General features: G+C 56.3%; 1 protein-coding gene across 1 annotated transcript; it reads right to left on the bottom strand.

Annotated features, from left to right (window-relative positions):
• Positions 1-1065: 1065 nt before the first annotated feature.
• Positions 1066-25616, bottom strand: IKBKE (inhibitor of nuclear factor kappa B kinase subunit epsilon). Its single transcript, XM_010991345.3, has 22 exons — positions 25388-25616; positions 24690-24782; positions 22954-23068; positions 22138-22278; positions 21610-21739; positions 20388-20569; positions 19480-19640; positions 18534-18644; positions 18033-18212; positions 17244-17440; positions 16433-16497; positions 16253-16344; positions 16078-16164; positions 12333-12408; positions 12092-12204; positions 9627-9703; positions 7131-7170; positions 6314-6415; positions 4813-4909; positions 3953-4065; positions 3617-3688; positions 1066-1874 (listed from the first exon to the last, which is right to left on the bottom strand). Exons 3-22 carry the CDS (start codon positions 23038-23040, stop codon positions 1841-1843), a joined length of 2157 nt encoding a protein of 718 aa, XP_010989647.1. The 5' UTR covers positions 23041-23068; positions 24690-24782; positions 25388-25616; the 3' UTR covers positions 1066-1840.
• Between the last annotated feature and the right edge of the window lie 260 nt (positions 25617-25876).

Below are 25876 nucleotides of genomic sequence, written 5' to 3'. Positions count from 1 at the left end.
CAGGGAGAATCCACTGGGACTTCCCTGCAGGGCCATTGAAGACCCAGAAGTGTCAGCCGTGAAGTTCATGCAGGCAGAGCAGACCAGAGGCCCAGAGCCCACGGCTGTCAGGGCCGCAGCTGGTTCCTGGGGCCCTGGAACCTGAACCCACTGGACTGAAGTCACCCAGATAGCACACCTGAGGCCACTTGGGCCCCATGCCAGCAAACCCAGCAGCCCTGCCCCAGGTCTCTCCATCGAGACACAGCACAGAGGATGTCAGACTCCAGGACCCAACCTTCCTCAGCTCCGCCCCTCTGGGTCGTTAGGCAGACAAGCCTCTGAGGACTCGGAGGCTCCAAAAACATGCGCAGGAAGGATTTCTAGGGTGATTTGGGAGAAAGCAGAATGTCGTTTTCATGCTTCAAAACCCAAAGTAGGGCTGCTCCTCTTCCCCCTGCCCCGCTGGGGCTACTCTGCTGCATCCCCACTTCCCGCAACCGCAGGCCAGGCGGGTAGTCCAGCGCTGGTTAAGGGAATGCGGGACATGCTGCGTGGGAAAGACTACATTTGCACAAATCTGCATGCCTCACCCAGGCAGCATTCTAGCTTTTAGGCAAAATGGAGGAATGTCCAAAACGGCCCATAGCGGTCTCACCTGACACTTAGCACACACCTTATCTATGTTTTGAACAGGAGTGGGGGTCAGGGGAAGGAGTAGGTACTTAGATGGTGGATTTGAGGTTAAAAATCACAAAGACGGACCCTTCTCCCCTGGCTCCAGGCCCGGCTTCCTGAAAGACAGGGAAAGGCAGGGAGCCGAAGAAAGGAACGGAGAGGTGAGCCCCCCTCACCCCACCACCACCAGCAGAAGGCCAGCTGCCTTGGGCTCTTCCCTGAAATCAGGGCTCATTTCAGGGAAAGGCAGGAATCAGGAAGTGACCGGCCCTGCCTCCATTTCCCAATCCTCCTCACAGATCCCCACCCGGTCCCGCTTGGTTGCCAAGCACACCCAGCTGAGGGTCTCCCCCGCCTCCCAGCCGCAGCCCAGTGACAGCTACTCAGACATAGGAAAGAGCATCACGCTTATTTCACTTCGTGAAGGTGCAGGCCTTTATTTCTTCAGAGCTCTCTGGACTTGTGGGCCTATGCTAATTGGCATGGCTGCTGTTGACACCGCTGCCTGCAAACCCCAGAACCTGGTGGTGCCTCAGAGAGAGGGAGGAAGGGTCCCCAAGACACTGGCACCTGCCTCGGCCACCGTCCTCTCAGCCTTAGGCTCAGCCAGACCCAGAAGAGAGCAGTCAGGCTCCGCCAGGCCTGGGGCCGTGTGTGGTCACCCTCAGGAATCACAGGCAAGGGGAGAGGCCTGTGTGCTCAGCATGAAACACTTTAAGAGGAAGGAAGACTGAGATTATGCTGTTTGACCCAGCACCCTGGGGAAACCCCAGGGGGCCGCCTCTTCTGATCCCTGAGGAGTGAAGCCCTGTAAACCAGAGGCGGTGGGGCGGTAGGAGGGCCCCAGAGGGGCCTCTTCTCCCGACAGCCCGGCCAGGCTCAGCTGCACAGGCCAGAGCCACAGAAGAGCTCTGCCCGAGCCTGTGTAGGACACACAGGGCAGCCCAGGAGTGGGTCTGGGGTCTGGACAGAGGTGGCCTAGTGCCCCGGATCCTCTGCGCTGCTGCCCGCAGAGAGGCAGCCGAAGGTAATGCTGGTGACGTCTCCTGGCTGCCAGCCAGGAGGGAGGTAGGCTGATGAGATGGGACCAGGTACCGTCCTGTGTTGGGTCCCGCAGTGCTGTCAGGAGAGCAGTGTCTGAGTGAGTCTAATGCTTCAGGATGCCTCGTGCACGCCCCAGAGCTCAGATGTCAGGAGCCGATGGGACCTGACTTAACCTGCAACGGAAGGCTCAGGTTAGCATCTCCCACCCAGGTGGAGAAGCCTGCAGACCACACCCCAGGGCCCGACACAGTCAGCTTCCAGGAGCACCGAGCCAGTCAGGTCCTCGGCTCTCCTCTCGTAGCGTCTGTGTGCACCAACAAGAACTCTCTGGTTCTTTTCCCTGACTCCACGTTAGAATCATCTGGGCAGCTTATAAAAATCCCCAACTCCAAGCTGCGCCCAGAGTCTCTGAACCCAGGCATCTGCACTTTTAAAAGCTCCCCTGGTGATTCTAAGGCAGCCAGGGGTCAAGATGAGGGGGAAAGGAATTCCAATTGTTTCTTTAGGCTCTTTGGTTATAGCTCTGAACAAGGAAGTAAAAAATCCTCAAAATAAAATTTTTGAGCTATCTGTAAATAGACTACGCATCACAGCAAAATTTATGTCGGCACTAAAATTAGAACTTCCTGCCCGTGAGGGTTGTTTTGGAAAGTCTTTTCAAGAAGCTGTCAAATCTCCTCTTTGAGGGTGTTTAAGAATGAGACATGGGATGCCTCCTCCACCCAAGGACCCTCTGAAACTCTGGGGACAACCATGAGCTCTGGGCCCATCTCCCCTACCTCCTGGGCCTGATTCTAGGGCCCCAGACTGGCGTGACCTCTGGGGAACACCTGCCATTTAGTGAGCCCTGCCTTCGCGCACCCTCCCCTCCCCAGCTCACTGCTTATCTCGTCCTGTTTAATCCCTGCATTAACACCATGAGGTCGGAATCACGATGCCGATTGTTCAGCTCAGGGCCGAACAAACCTCCCAGGGTCACGCGGTTGGTAAGAGTGGGAGTCAAACCCTGTTAGAATCTCTGCAGACTCTTGCTACCATGTCACTGGTCCCCCCGCGGGGGAGTGAGAGACGTAAGAATGACAGAGAGGATGTGGGAGGTGTGTGCACGCATGCGTGAGTGCCTATATATATATATACACACACACACATATATATATGGAAATCTGACTTTCAGGGCAAGGACCATCCTTGCTTTTGACATTATGTCCTTCTCTTTGGTGATAAAATGTGCCTTGTAAAGTGGGACTTCTAAATGGCAGGTTTTTTTCCCTTTCAATTGTGCTTTCAATTGTGCTTATGAGAAGCTGGCCCCTCTGTTATCCTCCAGTTTTCTTCTCTGAATTTCACTCTGTTATCCTCCAGTTTTCTTCTCTGAATTTTCACTCTGAATTTGCACAAAATCCAAAAGGCTGAGCCCTGCTGCAGCGCCCAGCAGCCCCCCGGTATGCTCAACCCCCTGAGGAAGGGACTCCAATCAGGTGACAATGCAGAGTCCCTAATAGTGGGCCTGCAGCCACGGGCAGCCCTCCCCAGCTCCGCACTGTGTTTCCTGGACTGTGACAGGCAGACGGAACAGCCCTGCTCTGAGGATGGTGGTAAAGGCTAAAGGAGTCGACCTGGATGAGGCGTCAGACAGTCTACCTTCACACAGGGCCGGACACAGCCGCCAAGCCACATGCCCCTGGGCCCCCATCTCTGACCACCCCGAGGCCCACGCTCTCCTGACTGTAGTGATAGCCTCAGCTGGTGAGCACGCTGACTCGCCTGTGCACAAGGCTGAAGCTCTGATGTGACAGTTTGGAACATGGACACCTGTCGTCAAACCTGCGTGGCAGGCACGGGGCCTGTCCCCTGAGGCGAGGGCAGCTCGGGGACCCAGCCTCCCCACCCCCAGCCCCCAGTGGGGACTCCTTACCCTTCAATGATGCGGTTGTTGTCCTGGAGGTCAGACGACAGCAGCTTCATCTCCTCACAGAGCTCCTGCATGCTGCCCAAGGACAAGGCCAGAGAGGCAGCTGTGGCTAAGGCCAAAGTCGCTCTGCCCAGACCCCTTCCCAGGAGGCCCACCCTTCTCCACAGCCCCACCGGGCCTCTGTTCCTTGTTCCTGTCTCTGGGGCCTAACACGCACACGCACACGCACACACACACGCACACACATACACACACACCCCGACTCACACAGACACACACACACACAGACTCACACAGACACACACACATACACACACACACACCCTCTCTGGCACTCACTGCAGAGTCAGCTCCCTTAGTGCAGGGCTGGGATAAGGGGCTGCAGGGGGCGATGAGGCCCCAGCCCCCTGTGTTCTGTCCTGGAGGAGCTGATGCGATAGCCGGTCAAGGATCTGAAAAGAAACACACTTTAGTCAGAGGGGACAAGCCAGCTCACACGGTGGGGGCAGCAGGGGTGTGGGAAAGGGTGAGACAGGGGTAATGAAGTGGTCCCTGGCCCACCAGCCCGCATCCCTGGAGTGTCCAGAACACTCAGGCCTTTCCCACAAGCCCCTCCTTCTTGTCCTGGGAGCACAGCCAGCACAGCCACCGCCCTGTCTCTGCCTGTGTTTAGGGGTCCAGGCTGCCGAGTCCCCTTTGTGTCTGACCTGTACCTGTCATGACACAGGATGAGCCAGGAGCTGTGGAGAAGGGGTGCGGGAAGCCCAGGCTCTGAAAGAATCTGTCCTGTGCGGGGAGGGGAGGAGGCGCCATGTGGGGCTCGCTCCTCGAAGGACAGCCCTTCTCTGTCCCTGCTGGCAAAGCGGGCAGCTTCTCAGAACTGCCTGTGGGTTTGTCTCTTTGCAGAGAGCAGATCAGAGGACCGAGAAGGGTTCACATGCCCCTCAGGAGTAGCGCTGGTTCATGAGGAAGATGTCCTAGCCTTCGGGCAGCTCTGCCCTTGCAGCAGCCATCAGTCTGAGAACACTAGGAAGTGCCTCCCACGCTGGAGGGTCAGAGCCCTCCCACCCACACCAAAGTGCTTGGACTCGGTCAAGGGCAGCTCTGCCCCGGGGCAGGGGTGCAGCCCGGACGCCCCCCAGGAGCCTGATTGCCCCGGCTCCCCTAGGCAGCCCCAGAAGCTTCTAAAGCTCCCTCACCTTGCTGAGGCTCTCCTGCGCTCCCTGGGCTTCAGTGTTACAGGCAGCCACCGAACAGCCAACCAGGCGCAGGTGGTTCCTGGTCTCATGCACCACCCTCGAGAGAGCAGAGAAGCATCAGAGCCGGACTCATTCGCTCTCAGCTGCCCACCCAGCAGTTTGGGTCACCAGACACAGAGAAGAGCTTTCCAGATGGCAGAGGCTGGAGCTGGTGGGTCCCAGGCATGGGCCTCCCTCAGTGCCTCTGCCTTTCCAGCTGTGCCCTCACTCCGTCCCTGTCCCACGGTGATGACCACTCTGACCCTGGCTGGTGCCTGTCTGTGTAGAAGGACGGGGGGAGCTGTGAACATGCCTGTCTCGGGCCGGGTCACACCAGCCGGTCAGGGGGAGCACTGGCCCCGGTCAGGGAAGCAGAGACCGCCCGCAGTGGGACACTTAAAGTGGGAACTGCCCACGCTCCCGTTTCCAGAACAAATCAAAGTCAAGACTGTGTTATGAATTCTCATCTCTCTCTGAGAGGAGGGAATGAGCCAGGTCCTGGATGAGGGAATCAGTGGTCATTCTTAACCCTGGCTATGCATTAAATCGCCTGGAGGAGGTTTTAAAATACTGACATCCAAGCCCTGCTCCAGACCAGCTGAATCAGAACTGGGGGTCGGTTAGGGTGGGGGAGCCAGGCATTGCGTTTTTGTTTTTTGTTTTTTTTTTGGCAGGGGGAGGTAATTAGGTTTATTTATTTATTGTTGGAGGTACCAGGGATTGAACGGAGGACCTCCTAGGACTTCCTTGCTAAGCACACACTCTACCGCTTGAGCTATACCCCCTTCCTTGGGCATTGTCTTCTAATGTTTGTGTGGGAGAGTGTCTGGGTCTTAACCCTGTAATGAGCCCACAGGTCACAAGGGCCTCTGAACCGGCAGCAGCTGGGAACCTGCCCGCTCATCTCAGGACGCTGCAGGGGAAGGAGGGCGGGGCTTGTCTGAGAGGGAGAACCCAAAACTCCCATAGGCGACAGTGTGAGAGGGGGTTCTATTTAAGGGCCTCTGCCTCCCTCTGCTTCTCAGACCACTTGTCCTCATCCCAGAGGGACCTTGCATTCTCCCCAGTGAGAGGGCTTCCTAACACTGCCACCAGGGACCTGGGAAAGAATCCGGATTTTAGAGGCAGTCACACCCACACACTAGTCCTGGGTCTGCTACTTACTAGCGGTGTGGTATTAAGGAAGCAACCTGTTCTCTGAGCCTCAGTTTTCTCATCTGTTAAATGGGGTGACAGTATCCACTGCATAGGGTAGATACTGTGGGATTAAATGAGCTAATGTAGAGATGGAAATCACCCACCAGACTGCCTGGTCCACCCAGGGCCATAAAACCACCCATTTCTTTCCCTTTATTCCTTTATTACCATCTCCCTTTCAACTGGGGCTCTGCAAAGCCCAGGGTGTCTGAAGCTGGGAAGGGCCAGGCTAGGAGTGCCCTGGGGATCTTGAGTTCAGTGTTACCTCATCCTCTTGCCGTGTGTGGCCAGCGATGCCTGGTACTTCTGCACATGCTCCTCCTGGAACACCTGCAGGAGCCTTTTGGCTAAATGACTAAAATTCACCCTGAAAAGACAGAAACCGAGGTACAGAGATGAGTGGCCAGAGCCACCTGTGCACAAGCCTAGTATCATGCAAATACCCAGTCCCTGGGTCCACAGCAGGTCTGCCTCTCCAGAGGAGGAGGTGATCGCCCACGGGAATCGTGGCAATCAGAGTGGCCGGCACACAGCACACTTCAACAGATGGGTGTGGGAGAAAGACAAGCACCTCAGGGAACACACACGCTCTCAAGCTCAGTCCCCAGGAAGAAGGAGAGACAGTCGTGTGTGTGTGTGTGTGTGTGTGTGTGTGTGCGAGCAGGGAGTCAGGGTCAGGGATAGAACTCAGGGAGTGAGTCCCCAAATAAGCATTAAATCAGGGAGGGCTTCCTGGAAGAATAGAGTGTCCAGGAGACAGAGGAGCAGAGAGAAGCCCAAAGGAGAGCTAGGCAGAGGTCAGAAGCAGGTGGTAAATCAGCGAGGACGATGAGGGAAAGAAATCCTACTTTTGTTCCAACCAGAAGTCAGTCCAGTTCCACCCAGACTGCGGCTGAGAAACCTCCCTCCCTTGGCTGCAGATGACCTGCCCCAGATGTAGTGACCCCACCCCACTTTCCTCCTGCCCAGCTCCGGCCTGGGATCAGGGCCCTTCACCACCTCTTGTCCGGCACAGGGAGTCACTTTGCCCCGGTGACACCCACCCTCCTGCTGACCCGCCTGACGGGGGACAGGCCACTCACTTATCCAGCTTGTGAATCTGCTCCTCGTTGTAGCCAAGCCCTGCAGGAAAGAGACAGGACTGAGGTCACCGATTCAGTCAACAAAACCGAACAGCGCAAGGGCTGGGGGAAACTACAAGCATGAAAGCAGCAGCCTGGGCCCTGCTCCGCGGGAGCTCATAAGACAGACAGAGCCAGAAAGACGGACAAAGGGAAACAGGCACCTAAAACACTGCATTATGACAAGGTAGAGGCCCACGGTGTAGGGGGTGGAGGGATGAGTGCTTGGGGAGATTCCAGGTGGGAAGTGGTGGATGAGATGGGCCTTGAAGGATGTGGTCAGCCCTGACCTCTCACCCAGCACCCCTCCCAGCATGGCTGATGCCTGCAGCCTGTTGACCCCATCCCTGAGTATTCAGGCTGCAGGCAGAGTCAACTGGGTTCTGCAGCAGTGGGCTGGGTAAGCCAGGCCATGATGCTCAACCTCCCCTTCTCAGCCCAGCCCAGAAGGAGAGCTTCTACCAGCAGGGATGAAATTTTCAGTGTCTTGGCAGCTTCCTGACGATCTCTGCACTAGGGAGATGCTGCCCTCTCCTGGGCTTCAAGGGAATGGCCTCCGGTTAGTGGTTTCCCCAAGACGAAGTGGTGAGGAGGATGCCCTTGCTGCCTACTTGGGGTCCACTAATCCCCTAATAGCAGAATCGCCTTCCTGGGCTCCTTGTTCTGGGCCCTGCATTCAGCCAGCTGACTTGTGAAGCCCAAGGGACCCGGGACAAGTCCCAATCCTGCCTCCGATCAGCAGGGCTGTAGGCAAGTGAGCTCACCTTGTCCATCATGGGTAACGCGCGGGACGGGTGTGAGGGGTAAAGTAAGAGAGCCTGAAAATGATTGAACATTTTCCGGAATGGCATCTTTCAACACCTTGGATGTTGGCAGTTAAGTGTTATTCTTGGTTCATTTTAAATTTTAATAAAAGACCCTTGCAGACCAATAGAAATGAAATTCTTTTTGAGGCTGTAAAATGGGGTAGTTAAAAGCAGCTGGATCTGGATTGCTTGGGCTCCTTAACCTTCCCGTGTCTCAGTTTCCTCATCTGTACAATGGGGAGGATAACACGGTCTACGGTTTTCATGAGCATCAAATAAATTAAGAACAGGCATGGCCCAGAGGACGGAGCCCAGCACAAGCAGGTGCCCTGCAGTGCGGTGGTTATACGATGGTGTAATTCCAGTGATGGAGACAGAAAAGCCTCGGAAGTTCTCCTAAAGTGACAGCAAAGGTGGCCAGTGGGGTGTCAGGCCAGGTTTCCTGAGCTCAATCCCCGATGGCTTCAGGGAACAGGGTTTCCCCGTCTCCTGTGCTGCTCTCCCTCCAAGTGAGACACAGAGACAGGATTGCGGTTCCCAGGGAGAGAGGATTCTCTTCTAGGTCTGTATGTCTAACAGCATGGCTGCGAGAACCTGAAACATGACTGGTACGGGCAGTGTGACTGAGGCCCTGCATTTTCCTTTCAATTCCTCCAATTCAACTTAAAAACTGAAGCCGTGTACGATGTTTTTTCCCCATCAAACACAGCTTTATTTTGGTAAGCGTACATTTCATTTTGTTAAAAAATTAGCTTCTGATTAGAGATGTGCTGCTAAGTGTAAAATACTCACAGGATCATGAAGACTTAGCACCAAAAAAAAAAGAATGTAAAATATCCCTTTAATAATTTTGTTTATACTGATTACATGCTGAAACGACAATTTGAATATATGGGGTTGAATAAAATATATTATTAAAATCAATTCCACTTGTTTCTGCTTTTTCAATTTTGGCTACTAGTGAACTTAAAATTACAAATATGCCTGCATTATATTCCTATGGGACAGTGCTTTTGAGGTAATCCTAGGGACAGAAGAGAGCTTTGCAGTCAAGTCCAAGACCTAAAGTGTCGATTTCCTGCACGTTAGGACATGCTGGGGGCGTGGGTGGGAGAGACAGTCGGTTCCTGGAGCGTTAGCTTCCCAACTCCAAGAGTCAAACAGGGGCCCCCCAGGCTCCTGCAGCCCAGCCCTCCCCTGGGTTCAACCCTCCCTCACCCCAGGATGGGCAAGAAGCTTCCAGTCCCTGAGCCTGTGAACGGGCTGCCCCTGCCCAGAGGGTCTTGTGAGGGTTGGTAGATAATGCAGGCGAAGTGTCTGCACCAGGGACTCTAACCGGTTTTTCTCCAGATCATTTCTTTCCTGGAAAGTGTGATTCTTTCAAAGACATGATGCCCCGCCCTACCGCCACGTGGCAGCAGGCACAGGTGGAAAGGCTTCATGTCCCCCACTGGTCTGCAGACAGCGACCCTGTCCTAGCCCAGCTGCCCCTGGGTTCCACAAGTACCACCCGCATAGTGAGCCTCCAGCAGCAACATGATGGAGTATTAGGAACAACCAGATAATGCAGGGAAGGAGGAGGAAGGGAGGGAGTGGGGGGTGAGGGGCAGGAGAGCAGCAGGAGTGTTTTGCTCCCCTCCTCGGGGCTCACCTGGCCTCATCCTGGATTTCTTGAACTGTTTGTAGATAAGATACATCTTGTCCAAACAACACTGAATCTGCTGGATGCTGTGGGCAGGAGACGGGGACCAGGTAACACAAGTCAAATGGCACAGGTAAAGGGGGAGGCAGGGGAAGGGATGGCGGTGGGAGGAGGGGCGCTGTCTCCCTGCAGAAGGAGCCTCACTGCACAGTTTTGGGGGACAGTCAGGGAGTGGGGGGTGACTCTCCTGTGTCTAAGCCTGTTTGAGGCCCCTGAAGGCTGGCCAGCCGTCTCTCATTCTTGTATTTATTCTCTCCTTTACACACGCGCACACACACACACACACACACACACACACGCGCGCGCGCGGTATTTAATAAGAGATGAGGTCGAGGAGAAGCCAAGCAGGACAGGCAACAGAAAAGCAACCTTTGCTGCACAAGGGGCTTGAGAACAGGTTCTGGGAAGGAGCCTTGGACCCTGAAACAGGAGAGTTTGGCCGCGGCAGCTGTGCATGGGAGCAGGGCAGGAATTTCTTTCCTGTTCCCTGGCAGGAAGGGGTTGTGCTTTCTGAGAATACCCAATGCCAAGCACAGAGAAGGAAGTTAAATCATGAATCAACAACCCTTGTTAAAAACAAGAATGAATCAAGGCCCTCAATCCTGCCTGCAAGCAGGGGAATGTGGAAGATGACCTCTTGAGGTCGTCCTCGACCTGGGGTTCAAGGTCATGATTGTTTCTCTTTCCCTTTTTCAGGATACAAACACTTTGCTTGAGATGCTGGGTATGTGCTGGGCGTGGGGGTTTCTTCCTCACCCTCAGGTCTATGTAACTCCCCTTCCTCCCTACAGCAACTCCCAGGGACCCCGTCTCAGCCGTCTCTGGAGCTGGACTCTGGGCAGAGCCCAAGCCTGTCCTGGGACTCTGAGGGTCCCAGGTGCCTTCCCTCCTGGAACACGGGGTGGACAAGACCCCACATCCAGCCTTTATCCAAAAGGCTCGGGCCAGATGTGCTCCAAATTCAGAACTGGCTTCTGATCTGAGAAGGCTGGTTCAGTGTACACGCACTGTACGGTGGAACAGCGCCTAGTGCGGTCTGGGGCAGCATCAAGTGCCCTCCACCTTCAGAGAGCCATAAGAATATTCGCCCTCAGACTGTAAAGAGCCTCGCGGCAGTTTAGGTCACATTTTGCAGCCAAAACCGTTAGGAAAAACTGCAGTGTCCAGAGCTTTCTGAATGCAGAGCTGAGGAGCTGGGGCGTGGACCTGTGCTGGCGCTGATGGCAGGGGGTTCGAGGAGGTGGCCCCGTCCTGGGGGAAGCGGGCAAGGGAGGCAGCGGCTCCACGCGCAGGCTGTGGGGCGGGTGGGAGTTTTTATGTTTCTCAAAAGGGAGAATGGGGTTTAAAAGTCATAAATCCCTGGTGTAGGCCAAGAACATAGGCTTCGGAGGTTGGCAGACCCGATCCGGAGCCACGTCTGTCGTGTGTCATTTACTAGCTGTGTCTGAGGGCAAACTAACCTCTCTGAGTGAGCATCTTCATCTATAAAAGGGGCATAATAGCAGTAGTGCTGTTGTTGTCTTGAGGGTTAAATGAGACGATAGTGAGACAGGAGGGAAGGGCGCAGGGCACAACCTTTAAAAGAATGACTTAGCTGTTGATACGACAAAAACTGGTCAGAACCAACGAGGCCCAAGATGGAGGAAGACCCGATCTCCAGTGCACCTTGAGCCTCATTATACGTTCACTGTCATACATTAGCTGCTAAATGGCGCTCCCACAGGCGCCAGGACAGTTCCCACGCTGGCCATAAAAAGCCAAAAAGTGGGCAGTGGCCCAGTTCCTCGAAATCCTCACCCCTTTCCCCAAACAGTTGGAATAATCCTCCCACTTGTTAGCATATGAAATTACCCCACCCATAAAAACCAGCCACCTCTGCACCCCAGGGCTGCTCTCCCTTCTGAGATGGGCTGCATTCTGTCTACAGAATGTGTATCTCTCTAAATAAACTTGTTTTCACTTTACTGTGGCTCACTCTTGAATTCTTTCCTGCCTGAAGCCAAGAACCCTCACTTGGTGGGGTGCATCCAAGGAACTCGCCCGAGACCTGGGACCACCCTCTTGTGCCCCATTTTCTTGCAACAATAGAAGTAGGAGGACCTATTCAAGGGTCTGACACAGAGCAAGGGTTCCAGAGAGCTGAGGAAATGAAATTATTCTTTAATTTAGAACTATTGCACCTGCTGCAATTTCTAATTCATTCTCTAAACTCCCAGATCAAGGCAGGACCCCAGACCTTTTTCTCCATTTGGCCAGGCTCATGGGAGGGTCTCATATACTCCTGAGTCCCCCACCCCTAACCCCATGCCCCAGCATCCTTGCTAAGATAAGGGAGAAAGCAGGCTGACTGGGCCTTTTGTGTTATGTGCCCTCACCCCCACCTCCACCCCACCAAGAAGGAAAACCCCACAGACCTTCTGTCCTCATGTACCTGATCCCGGTTCTTCCCCAGCTCAGAGCTCAGGCTGCTCAGGGTCATCTGGGTCTCTGTGATATTGTGGGAACATTTGGAGAGGACCTCAGCCAACTGTGGGGCAAAAAGGCAGACCCCCGGGGGGTCCTCAGCTGGAGGCTCTGATGGCAAGCCTGGCTGGACCCCTGCCCCTCCCCCGGCTCTGCTCCAGACAGCCCCCCACCGGCCCCATCCTCACTCACAGTCCGCAGCTTGGCCCTCAGCTCTGCAACTCTCATCAGTTCCTGGAGCTCAGGCACCCCAGCCACGCTGCCGAACCTCGAGGGATGGATTAAAACAGACGTAAGGAACACAGCAACCAGACACAAAGTGTGGTCTCGGATTGGATCCTGGTTTTGATGAGACCAGGTAGATAAGGAGATTTGGGGGATAACTAGGGGAACTGGAACATGGGTGGGTACGACAGAGGACACTAAGGTCTATTGACATGGGTGGGGCAGGGCTCAAAGCTGAGAAAAGCAGTAAGTACAGGAAAAGGGCAGGTTGCTTAGTACCTACACGCACACAGGGGAGAACTGCCTAGAAGGCCATGTTCTGCGAGGGAGCGACGATTACCTTTGGGTGGTAGGATATGGCATTTTTATTTCCTTTTTGCTTATCTGTGTTTTCCAACTTAGTACAATTAGCACCTACTGTTTTTACAGCTGTAACAATTGGGGAAAAAAGAATCCTGTGTGTCTTGGCTTGGGAATGGAGGGGAGGGGAGGGGAGGAAAGAGGAGTGGGGAGAATGAAGGCGGGGATGCTGCCCACTCTGTTCACCATTGTATCTCGGGCCCAGGAGAGTGTTTGGCACACAGTAGGTCCTCCACATGAGACAGGAGGGAAGGGGGCAGGGCACAAGTAGTGAAGAAACGACACAGACATTGAGGATAGGACAAACTGGTTAGAACCAAGATGGCAGAAGGTTTGATTTCCAGTAGACCTTGAGCCTCACGGCACACGCACAGGCGCTATGACCGTTCCTAGGCTGATCATAAAAGGTCAGAAAGTAGGCGAGCGGGGGTATTTCCTGGAAGTCATTGCCCCTCCCCCAACATAGGTGGAATAATCCTCCTACTTATTAGCATACGAAATTACCAAGCCCATAAAAACCAACAACTCTGCATTTCGTGGTCGCTCTCTCTCTTGCTTTATGAGACGGGCTGCAATCTATGGAGTGTGCATCTACTTTTACTTTAAACACCCCACACCTCTCAGTCTGTCTCCCTCTCGCCCTTTGAGATGCCCGCGTTCTGCCTGTGGAGTGTGTATCTCCCGAGCTGCTCTCCCTTCTGAGTGAGACGGACCCCACTCTGTCTATGGAGCATGATTCTCTCTGAATAAACGCTTTCCCTTTACTATGCCTCGCTCTTGAATTCTTTCCCGTGCGAGGCAAGAACCTATTCTTTGGCAACATACACATGAGTGTTGAGTGAATTATCGAACACGTGGATGGGTTTTAGGGCATGGAACACTTTACAGCAGAAGAGGATGAGGCCGACCCAACCCAACGGGACAGGGAGTCAGGAGGGTGGGTCTGAGTCCTAGTCCAGCTGCCACACCTGCCATCTGCGCGATCTCGATCTCGTAGTCGCTTTAGCTCTCTAAGCCTCAGGCTCTTCATCTGTACAATGGGGAGATAAGCTCCTTCCTGCTACCGAAAAAGGTGTTCGTGGGATTGGATGGGACTTCAGAGATAAAGCACATGACTAGAGAACATGTTTATATACAGACACACAATTTTGGGGGGGTGTGGGGACTGGGAAGCACTGAGACTCCCCGAGCCAGTCCAGGCCCCTGGAAATGCACCCCCCGAACGGTGCCACCAGATGGCAGCACCTGCCAGGGAGGACCGGGGAGCTTCAGGACAAGGGCAAGGACGCTCTGCCGAGGGAGCCCGCAGCAGGAGGCGCACCCGGTGGCAGAGGCGAGTAACCAGGATGGGCAACAACGGCGGCTTTGTGCCAGGGGCTCGGGCGCCTCCCAACATGAAATTCAGCTCATTAAGAGAGCTCAGATTCCACTGTGGGAGGAGCCAGTGGCTTCAGACTTCAGAAGAACCTACAGGTCTGGGGATGTTCAGAAAAGAACGAGATTGCGAGGCACTGGCCTCTCATTTTGAAAATGAGGAAACAGAGGCCCAGGTAGGAAAGGTGACAAGGGCCTGAGGCCAACAGTGAGTCAGTGACGAGCTTGGGCCTGGCCCTCGGACTCTCTGCTCAGTGCGCTTCCCACTCTCCAGACGCCTCCTTTCCAGGAGGCCTCACAGCAGGCCCTCCCTGCACCCAGCTCTCCACACACAGCACCCCTCAGGGAGGCCTCGGGCCAGAACGGCCGAGGGGGAAACAGCAGTCGGCAGACGCTGGAACTCCGGGCCCGGGCTAGCCTGTCACCCCACACACTTGTCAGCCTAGGGAAGGTGGGCACACAGCCCAAGTGCTTCCTGTATGCATTTCTTTCCCACTCAAGAACCCACAAGAGACCCCTATTGGTCATTTCCCTGAATTCTCACCTCCCAGCTAGACCTCAGGACCTGCATGCGTTCTCCCCTACCTTTCGCCCCTCTCCGATTCCACTCTGGGATATTTTCCGTCACAACTGTGGCTTTAGCAAACCTCAACAGCACTTCCCCACCCTTTGGTCGTGGCCTCCTTCTCTCTGTGCATAGGGCCTGCTAACCCAGGTATTCTGTCACATACCGGCCTTAAAAGCCTCACTTCTTCCAGGAAGATCTCCGTGGTTGCTTCTACCCATCTCTAGTCTCCCTTTACCCAACTGTCCTGCCACCTGCACATGCTGTCCCCTGGGGAGCGAGGACCCTCTGCGGGCCTGGGGCCACCTCTATCCCTGGAAGCCCGCTCGGTGCTTGGACAGAGCTCTGCTCAGAGGAGGATACTGCTGGCTGATACTGCTCACTGTAGCCCCCCATCTCTGGCATCACCTGAAGGGTGCCCAGCCATGCTGGGGGCTCATCTTGGGACACACCCTCCCTCCTCCCTGCATGGCCACCACTCCCTCTGCCCCGTCATCAAGGTTGCTGCTGCCAAGTGCCAGGACGAAGGCAAGTTTGTGGTGAGTCAGTCAGCTTCTGGGAAACTCCTGGGACCTTCCTGAGGACGAGGGCTGCGGGCCGTGAGGGTGGGGACATCAGGCATGTTGGGCACGGTCTCTCTGCTCCTCTGTCACCACCTGTCTTCTCCCACTGGGGAAGCCTTCCCTGGGCTGCAGAGCTTCCCTCTCACATCCATACCACAGCCTTGCCTTCTAGATCCGGGGGTCCTGACTACCTTCTCGGTAGAGCTCTGGTGGATGCAGTCTTCCCGCGGCTCATCTCCAGACCCTCCGGCCGGATTTCCTCCTCCCCAGTCTTCCCCCTTTTCCAACCCATCGCCCCTAATTAGCCCAAGTCAGAGGAGTGGAGGACGTGGAGTTCCAAGGATTAGGGTAGGGGATCCTAGGAGGTGAGGACAGTCTAAGGCCCAGAGGAAGGAGGAGTCTGGAGGATGAGACCACCTAGATCTCCGTCCTGGCAGGCTCGGGGACCACGTGTGGGTGTGAGTGCTCCCCCTGGATCCCTCTCCAGGGCCTGGTGCAGGTGAGCAGCTAAACCTCAGAGGAGGGGTCTGGTAGGGCAGAGGCCCTTTCCTGGGGCAGGGAGGCAGCCCCGGTACCTAGAGGGGCATTGCCACCACGGGCCCGTTCCCATGAAGTGAGGGACTGGGTGTGGGGGAGGTGTGTGCAGTCACCTGGCAGGGCTGAGGGTGAGGGACGAGGTGGGAGCAGCCTCTCCCTCCTAGGATAGCAGGGAAGTTGGGAGCTCTGGATGGGAGGTGGCGAGGGGCATGGTTGGAAAGATTGGGGGTGAGGAACAGACAGAGAGAAGGGCCGAGGGGTCTGAGCAGGCCCTGATCCTGCTGCAGCCTCCCGCCCCAAGCAGGACACCCACCTCTCAGTGCCCAGGCTGCTGCTGAGGAAGAGGAGGGCCATCCTGGTGACCTCCAGCGTCCGCCTGCACGTGGCCTGGAGTATCTCCCTGCCAAGGGAAGCCTGAGTCAGAGCTATCTTCTTGCAGGGAACTGAGAGCACCGCGCCCTCCCCACCCAGTCCCCGGGGGTACTCACGTGAACCAGTGCAGCCCCCGAAGCATCAGCTCCTGCCCCGCCAGCAGGGACCGTGCCAGCCGCAGGGCCTGGTAGCCGGCCCCCAACACCCCCTGAAACACACAGGCGGGCAGGGTCAAGTCCTATACCCCCTACCCCTGTGAGAACATCCCTCCCTGCCACCTGGGGGCCGTCCCTCACCTTAGCCGTGTTGTAATCTGCCTGCAGGTCCACTTTTGGGACGAACTTGGGGATGTCCAGAGCAGCTGCAGATAAAGACCCTGTCTGAGGGGGCTGCCCGTCTGGCCCTGGATGAGGTCTGAGCTCATCTTTCCTTACTGCCAGCTCACAGTCAGCCCTCAACACCCAGCTTCCCAACTCACCTAGAGCCGCCACCCTCAATCCTGAGAAGCACCAATGTGCTTCTTTACAATTGCAGTCCCTCACTGTCCCCTTGTGTTCACTTTGAAGAACTGCAGCCTCGTACCCAAGGTCCCATCTCAACAGCAGAGGATGGGCTAAAAACCACCTCTTACATCCAGGGGTTTCAAGGTTAATTCCCCTCTCAGACCCTGAGGAGGAGGGTGAAATCAGCTTAATTCAAATGAGAAGGAGTGATATTTTTGCTAGAACTTGGAGGACAGAGCTCTGGACCCCTGACCGCCTTCCCTTCTCTCCAAAAGCCTGGGCGCCTGTTTCCGTCAACCCAAACTATCTGAGGTTTCCCCACCAATCACGGACCGCGGAGAGCATACTAAATCCACACCTCCCTGTTTCCTCTGGAGTCTCCTTCACAGATCTGTGGATGCTGTGAAGCAGGAAGGTCAGGCCACTGGCCTGAGTCATGTCATTTCAGAGGCATATGCTGAATTAGAACCCAGATCTCCCTTCTACACCCCAGGGGCCCAAAAAAACACCCACAGAGAAAATTAATATCCTGGATTGTCAACCCCTGCCCCTTGGAGGAGAACGTAAAGAGGAGAAAAGATCCAGGCTGGGTGGTCCTACTCACGGTCCCTGAAGGCCAGCCCCTTGGGGGTCTCGCTGGCCATGCTGAACAGGGTCAGGGGGCTGCTTGCTGTGGTGTGGACGATGTGCTGTGCCGAGAGGTTGGGCTCGAGGACACAGAGGTGACCCTCAAAGAGGTACTCCTGGTGCTGGGGGGCCACGTTGGTCTGCTTGTACACGGCCTCCAGAAAGATGGCTATCCTAGACACACCAGGGCAGAGGATGGAAGGGGGGGGTCAGCAGACTGGATACAGGGTCAGGGCAGCCCAAACCCCAGCTCAGACTTTGGGCTCTGCTTTTCAGAGGGAGGGACTGGGTGATTTGCTCTTTTATCCAGGGTAGAGGCACAAAGGGTAGAGCTCATGTCTTATAGTGGATGGAGACAGAGCGGGGACAGAACTCAAGGAGCCCCAATATCCTGTCTCCACCTTCACACCTCTTTCTGCCATGTTCCCATTAAAAGTCACCTAGTCCCATAGCGTGCTCCAGGAATAAAGGGCTCTATGAGCAACACATTTGGGAAATGCACAGCCAGCACACGTGTGCGTGCGCGCACACACACACCCTCAGGAAGTTCATAATGCATCTTAGCTTTGTGAAGTTTGCTGAATTGCTCAAGCCCAGCAGCAAGGAAGCCTGTTTAACTTTAACTTGGTGGAACTAGTATTTTTCCAAACTAAGTTTGGACCCTGAAGAAGCTTCCGTAACTAAACACCCCCCAGCACGCTGCCCAGGACACAGCCCTGTGCTTGGGGAGAGACAGCTCATGCTTCCCTTCCTGGCACCCACTCACGTGTTGTGCGCGTGGACATAGACGTGGTGCAGGATGGCCTGGGGCAGGGAGAAGACGTGGACGATGACTCGCTGCAGGATGTCACTGGTCTCCGCAAAGAACTGGTCGAAGCCCCAGCACTTGGCCTGCTCCACTTCCAGGATGTTTGCCAGGATGGGCACCAGCTGGCTCTGCAGCCCCCTGTCCCCCCAGGACATGAAGACTGTCAGGGGCCAGGGCCCAGACTTGTCCTCCTCGAGTAGGTGATAGGGGCATTCCATGAGAACACCCTGAAGAGCGAGGACTAAGGGGTGGAAAGGGGTGGGATGACGAGGAAGAGCCGGAAGGGTCTTCCAGCATCCAGATGGAGACACAAGCCAGAAAGGGAGAGTGGGAGCCCAAGCTGACAGCACACAGGGTCCCCCTGGGCCCGGCTTGAGGTAGGTCTTGACTCGCAGCAGAGAGGATGACACCGGCCCAGACTCGGGTCTGCATCTGCCCTTCCTGCAAAGTCCCACTCACGTGGACAGCTGGCAGGTGATGGGGAGGGTGTAGCTCCACTCCAGGGGCCCGTTCTCCCGCCTCTGAGTGCCCGCAATGGCCCCGGCCGGCTTCTCCGTGGTGATCCGGTACCTGGGGGAGGCGGGACAAGGTCAGCCGGCCTACCGCACTTCAAGGGATGACGGGCAGCGCGGAGGACTCAGAGCACTGGTGCCAGTCACCCAGCAGTTCCAAGGCAGCCTGAAAGTGGAATTTGAGAGTCCTGGCTCGCAGCCAACAAGATCGCCTAGTCTTGGTGCCCCCCGCCCCCAAGCTCTCTGCTCTCCTCTGTCCCGCACCACACCTCCACGGCCCTCCTGCCTCCACACCTGCGCCTGCACTGCGCTTGTCCTGAATAGCCCGCCTTCCATGTTACTATTCCAACCGCCCCTCCCTTCAAAGTCCAGCCGACACTGACAGTCCCCATCCAAGTCAGTCTCCTTCTCCTTCCCCTAACCGAATGCACGTTCCACACAGCTTGACCCCTGAGCTGAAGGGGGCATTGACCGCCCTGCAAATCCACCTTAAGTCTCTTCTGCTCTGGGCAGTGCCCTCAGTGGGAGTAGCCTGGGTCTTCAGCTACTTCTGTGTCAGACAGCAGGAAACCTCAAGGAACCTGGGTCCTGGGGTCAGAAGGCTTACCCCCAGCTTTGCCCCAGCAGCCTCTGCAGCCTTGGGCAAGTCGCTTTGGGAGCCTCAGCTGAGATGTGGTGAGCCCCAGATGGAGCAGGGGTGCTCAAGGGAAGCACTGAACCCATCACCCAGGGCCAGGGCTCAGCTTTTTGTTTGATGGACTGATAACTAAGGATCTAAATGGAGCCTGCATGGGGGTGGACTAGGAGGACCGCAGAGTCAGAGGCAGAAAAGGAGACACAGCAGGAACTGGCAGGGAAGGCCCAGGGCCCTCCCCCCACTCCCCTCACCGTACATGATCTCCTTGTTGCGCCGAGGCCCGCCGAAGGGGACGAAGGGCAGGCTGCCGGTGGCTGCATGGTACAGGGTCACCCCAATGCTCCAGAGATCCACGGTCACCCCAAAAGCCTTCTGCTGGGGCTTGCGAAGCACTGCCCGCTCATACATGTCAGGATGCTGCCAGAGGAGGACGGGAGAGCAGTCATGGAGGGCGAGGGTGGCCGAGGGCCTGAATCCCTCCACCTACCATCAGAAACCCCTTCAGGTGGAAAACAGAACCGTCAGAATGTGTCTCCTATGTCATCTCAAAAGTGGGTGTGGCATGCGCTTATGCAGAGAATTTCCCTCTGCCCAGCCTCTGCCCTGGGGAAGGCGGTGACCAGTGGAGCTCCCTGCTCCATGAGGATCAGATCAAGGACTTAATGAAAAAGGGGGGCCTGGGCAGGCGTCCTGGGTAGGGAGGCTGAGAGGGGGTCTGGGCAGGGGCCCTGGGCAGGGGGTGCTGGGCAGGGGTCCTGGGTAGGGGGGCTGGGAGGGGGCCTGGGTAGGTGGCCTGGGCAGGGGTTGCTGGGCAGGGGTCCAGGGAAGGAGGTGCTGGGCAGGGGTCCTGGGTAGGGATCCTGGGTATGGGGGCTGGGAGGGGCTCTGGGCAGGGGGCCTGGGCAGGGGTCCTGGGCAAGGGTCCTGGGCAGGGGGCCCGGCAGGGCATCTGGGGAGGGGGCCTGGGTCGGGGGCTGCAGAATTGCCTTTGTGTTCTTAGAGAACAGAATGAATTGCTCTGGTTGTGGTTAGTGAGCTCTAGCCCTGCTGGACTATCCAGAGAGACTGGAGAGCCCCTTGGAAGGGCTCGGAGGCTCACTAGGTGAGGGGCAGTCAGCCGCAGGGGGGCCCTCAGCTCGGCCAGCGGTCCCCGGCACCCCTCACCAGGTACTCCTCAGTGCCGTAGACCGACACGAAATGCTCATCATCGCCCAGCTCCCGGGCAGCCCCGAAGTCCGTCAGCTTGTAGATGCTCTGGCCCTCCTCGCCCACCAGGCGCATGATGTTCCCCGGCTTGATGTCTCGGTGCACGACGCCGTTCTCCCGCAGGTGGTTCATGCCGGCCACTGGGACACAGGCAAGGCTGCTAGTGGCTCTGGCCGGGGACAGCCCGGCGTCGAGGCTCACCTCAGGGGAAGGCTGTCCCGGGCCCACAGAGACAGAGGGTGACAACCCACAGGCTGACTGGGCCACAGGGCACAGAGAAAAGGACACAGAGCAAAGAGCATGGGCACAGAGCAAAGGACGAGGGTCCCAACGATGTAGGGTGTGGAGGCTCCACTGGGATTCGCTAAGAAACCAAGAGGGCTGGAGGCCCTGCCTCCCGGAGGAGGGCATTCTCCTCCCTACCTTTTTTTTTAATTATTATTTTTTCAAATTGTGCTAAAATATACCTAATATAAAATTTACATTTTAACCATTTTTAAGCTTACGCTTCAGTGGCATTAAACACACTGACATTGTTGTGCAACCATCACCACCATCCACCTCCAGAACTTTGTCAAGTTCCCAAACAGGAATTCTACCTATTAAACACTCCCCTTCCATCCCCTGCATCCTCTAACCCTCAGAGTCACAATCTACTTTCTGTCTCTGTGGATTTGACTGCTCTAGGTCCCTCACATAAAAATAAATCAGACAGGATTTGCCCTGTGTGGCGGGCTTTTTTCACTCAGCAGTATCTTCCAGGTTCACCCACGTTATCACATGTATCCAAATGTCCTTCCTTTAAAGGCTGAATAGTATTCCATTATATGTATATGCCACATTGTGTTTATCCATTCATCTGTCTGTGACATTTGGGTCGTTTGCACCTCTTGGCTATCGTGAATAATGCTGTTGTGAACACTGGCGTTCAACCTATTTTAGATTTTACTCTTGAATTGTAGTTTTAAACTGCCGAGTTGCAGGAATCAGACACTTGGATTCTGTCCATTCATTAGTGTCTGTTCCAGGCCTGTGAATGAAAAGCCTCTTATGTTTCAAGGTTCTTCTGGGTCTGGATACGTTCCAGAAATGCCACACCCCTCTGGGGCTTTGCTTTTGCCCGAGGGCTGGGCCTGAGGTGGGGAGGGGGCTCCCGGGTGGGAGACGGCAGGGGACTTACCCACACAGCGCAGGACCACCAGGAACTCGTCCTCCGGCAGCCCGAAGGCGTTCTCAGGGCTCTCCAGCACGTTGAGCAGGCTCCCGCTGGAGCAGTACTCCATCACCAGCACCTTCTGCCGGCTGCCCCCCTGTGGGTGGGATGGCGGGAGGCTTGGGGAGGAGGGCACATCTCCCCTTCCTCAAGATAGGGTGGCTCAGCCTAGAGCCAAAAGCCCCCATTCTCTTGGTCCCAGCTCCTGGCTGGCCTTCCCTCCTTGGCTTCAAACTGATCTCATACCCCTGAGCCCAGGGTCACCTTTTCCAGGAAGCCCTCTTGGATTAGGCCTTCCTCCCCATCCTTACTTTCCCACACGGCCCCCAGCCCCCTGACATTCTTTATTCCTCTCTATAGGTTGTTGCTCTGGCCAACCTGCTGGCTGGCTGGCTGATGAGCCTGTGCCCAGATCTATCATTATGTGACCTCACTCTTCCCAGCCTGTGAGGGTCAAGGACAAGACCACCTCCTCTGACCAAGCACTGGACTCACCGTCTCCTCCACTGCAAAGAGCTTGATGATGTTCTGATGGTTCAGCTTCCGCAGGACCTCGAACTCCCTCACCTGCACCTCCCGGGGTCGCAGGTAGCTGGCAGTGTTGAAGACTTTCACAGCAACCAGCTCCCCGGATTTCTGCCGTGGGGGATAATGTCAGTCCCACCGCTACCCTGGGGAGATCACCTCCTCCCAGGCCTCCATTCAGCCCCTCCCACCAGCCTGCCCCCCGGGGATGTGTGAAGGCAGCCTGGCTGGGGATGGGGCTCCCACTCTCAGCTCCTTCCCCCAGTCAGAGGGTACAGAGCCGGTCCTGCAGCACTGGGAGATGATGAGAGCTTGGCCTACTTGATGCCCTGCGGGGGATGGTTTATTCTTATTATTACTATTGCTCTAGGCAATAACTACAATGGTAGCTCACACTCCCTGGGGTTAGCAGCAAAGCTGGGATTGAATCCTGTTCTGTCTGGCTTCAGTTGTTAAGTACAGGATGGTACAGCACGTCGCGTGTATTTGATACAGCTCTCGACAAGAATGAAGGCAGGATAAATCCAAACAAGCCCTACTTCCCACCCCCGGATGGTGGCCTGTGTCTTCATCCTTTCTCTCCAGTCCCAAACCGTGCCTGGCAGAAGCATCGCCCCAAGGAGCCCTTTTCGGATCCCCACACCTCTGCTCAACCTCAGAGTGTGCAGAACAAAGCCCAGAGGCTTCTGCCCAGCCACATAGGCCCCTGGATGCCCACTGGGGGGCCAGCTGGGCTGAGGACTTCCTGGGGGTGAGGGGGCCAGGGTGGGCTGGGCTGCATCCTACCTTGTTTCGGGCCTTGTACACACTGGCAGTGGCGCCCTGCCCCAGCAGGTCATCCGTGTGCCACAGGTAATTGACGGTGCTCTGCATCTCCTGCTCCCCGCTGGCTGACCGCCTTCTGCCCAGAATAAGAACACACTGGGGTCCAGGGTTTCACCCCTGACCTGGGGTGAACACTGGTGACCTGACCAGTGGCTGTGCCCAGCACCACCCCGTGAAGGGCTCCATGTGGCCATTCCAGAGGCAGGGGGCAGGGGGAGTGTGAAGCACAGAGAGGTTAAGTAACTTCCACGGTGCCCTCAGCCCACAGCCCAGGCCTGGCCCCCTGCAGGCCATTCTTCCTGTCCCTGCTCCCCAAGTCCCCTCCCACCTCCTCCCCAAACAGGCATTCTCCAGAGACAAACCCTTTTCTCTGTCACCTCTCCCCAGCCTGGAGACTCCTGGGATTTTGGCATCCAGGTCTGGGATTGTCCCAGGAGGCAGAAACAGTGCTTGAATGAAGAGCCCCGGGTCAGGAAGCGTCAACCACATCACCACAAATCTCCAGGATTGCAACATGAGCCTGGAGCCCCTCCCCACTGCTTGCTCAGGCCCACCACTTCCTGCTGTGTGAACTGACAGGCGTCAGGAGGCCAGCACGGCCAGGTCAGCGCTTCCTGGGAGAGGAGAGTGCTGCTGCAGAGGGTGCGTGGGGGGGTGGGGGGTGGTGGGAGGAGGCAGGAGACCGGCACATCCAAAGGCTTGGGAGCCCTCAGGAGGATCAGAAACCCCTCCACAACTCTGTTCCCCATCTTTGTCCCCATTCTCTTCACGCCAAAGGCCAGTTCCTCTAAAGCAATTGGCTCTGGAGAGTGTAGCCTCAGAAGTCAAATGCGTTGCTTATCTGAAGAAGAGGGCCAGGGCTGGTCTTGACGCAGTGACTGCGAGGAGCAGAGGAAGGGCCACCACCCCTTAAAGACCTTCAGATAAGGTTGGACTAGGCAGGCCTTCTTCCTTGCCTCTCAAAGGTTATCAACCCCAGGGTCACTGTGCCTGGAAACCCGCAGTTCCTTAGCTTTGAGCCTTCTCTCTGTTATCTTTTTTTGTTTTTTTAAACAAATGGAAACCTTGAGAATGTCCATTCCTGGAGCCAGAGGCCAAGTCAAGAGATGAGCGGTCAATCCCTAGTTTCAGAGGATGTATTAGGGCTGGCATCTTACAGAAGCAGCTGAGGTGCTCAGGGTCTCTCTGAAGACACTGTGCTAGCTCAGCAGGAACGAGCTGGTGAGGTTTTCCCCTCTAAGGCTGAGGGGGAATCAGCCAGCGGGTCTGGGAGTGGGTGTGTGTTGCGTGTGTGTGTGTGTGTGAAGCCAGGTAGAGCATCCTGGAATCAAGGCCAAAGACCCAGCCAGGGGAGATTTCACGATCTTCAAAAATCCTCCCCAGGGCTGGTCCTGGGGCAGAGGGCAGCTGGTGTTCTGAGAAGTGGGCAGTGTGGTGCAGAGGGCAGAGCCCTAGACAGGGTGGCATGTCCTGGGCTCTGCTCCTGGCCCTGCCAGGGCTGCGCTTAGGAGCTGACTGGCAGCACATCCGGGCAGGTCTGCGTGTTCTGCGACCTCCCGCCCAGTGAAGGGCTCACTATCCTTCAGCAGTGGTTGAATGGAGGAGGGTGAGTCCTGGAGCCAGCGAGCCAGCTGCCCCTCCCACTTTCCTCCTCCTCCCTTCCGCCTCCCAGCTCTACTGTGGCCAAAAGCACTTACCCTGTGCTCTGAGCAGCCCCAGATCAGGCAAAGACTCTCCCCGGCAAGCGTGTGTTGTTATGCTTTCCGTCTGTGGCAAGTCCAGGAGCTGAGCTACACCGGAAAGAGGAGGGCGGATGAGAGGCACCCCTGGGCGCTGTTTGATACTCAGCCTCCATCAAAGGCCCCCCAGCCCCAGCCCTTTAACCCTTTCCTGTTTGTCACCCTCCTCCACAGAACTGGGGGTTTCCAGCCCAATTTCCCAGCTCCAGGAGACTTTCCTGGCCACTCCCACCTCCAGGAGAAGAGGCAGGGAAAAGGACCCCAGGAGAAGTGAGAACAGGCACCAGAAGCCAGCCAGAAGAAAAGTACGGAGGCAGAGCTCAATGCTGGCTTCGGGGTGTTGGGCAGCAGAGCCCCGGAAGGGAGCATCATAGGTGGACCACAGCTCTCCTCTTGCCACAACCCTCCCTGGGTCTCACCAACCTCCAGGAGGTCCTTTGCAAGGGTGCCCACCAGAGATGGAGCACAGGGCACCTCTGGGGCGGGGGGAGGAACAGCAGCCACAGAGAGATCCAAGGAGGGGACATAGGCTGGGAGAGCCGCTGCTGACAGGTCAGCACCCCAGCAGGTCTGCTAAGTGATGCCCTGCATCTGCCAGGCGCTGGGCTCCCCCATTTACCCCCCCAACCCTCACCCCATGGACTCTGCACACTCACCCCATCTCGGCTGTGGGGCATGCAGGGTTGTGGGACTATGTGGTGACCCCAGAGCTTTCAGGGCTTGTTGTCATTCACAGGCAGTGCCCAGAGCATCCTGGTGACCACAGGACCCGAAGACTGGGCCAGCTGAAGTGGCCGTGTGCCACCCGGGAGCTGGGAGAGCTGGGAGCAGAGGCCAACACTCAGCTCAGCTCCCAGCCGGCTCTCAGCTCTCTCACACTTCCTGATTTGGTTCTCTCTCTCTCTCTTAAAGAGACAGAGGCGGCTGGGTTACTGCAACCACCCTCTGCAGGGAGGAGAAAGGGGATGCTCTGATTTCCCAAGTAGAGGCGACAGGACTAGGGTTTGAGCCACCAAGGGGCCAAGAACTGAGGCTGAGTGGCTGTGGTGGGCTGCTGGGTGCTATTTCTGTGTCTCCCGTGGTTCACTGGAGCAGGGAAGTTCAGAGCTCAGCCCAGCGTCTATAGAGCAGGTTGGGCCGGTTAA

The sequence above is a fragment of the Camelus dromedarius genome, chromosome 21, assembly GCF_036321535.1.
Source record: "Camelus dromedarius isolate mCamDro1 chromosome 21, mCamDro1.pat, whole genome shotgun sequence".
In the NCBI taxonomy this organism is placed as follows: Eukaryota; Metazoa; Chordata; class Mammalia; order Artiodactyla; family Camelidae; genus Camelus; species Camelus dromedarius.
Note: the sequence above shows the minus strand (reverse complement) of the source record. Positions and strands in the feature narration are given on the sequence as shown.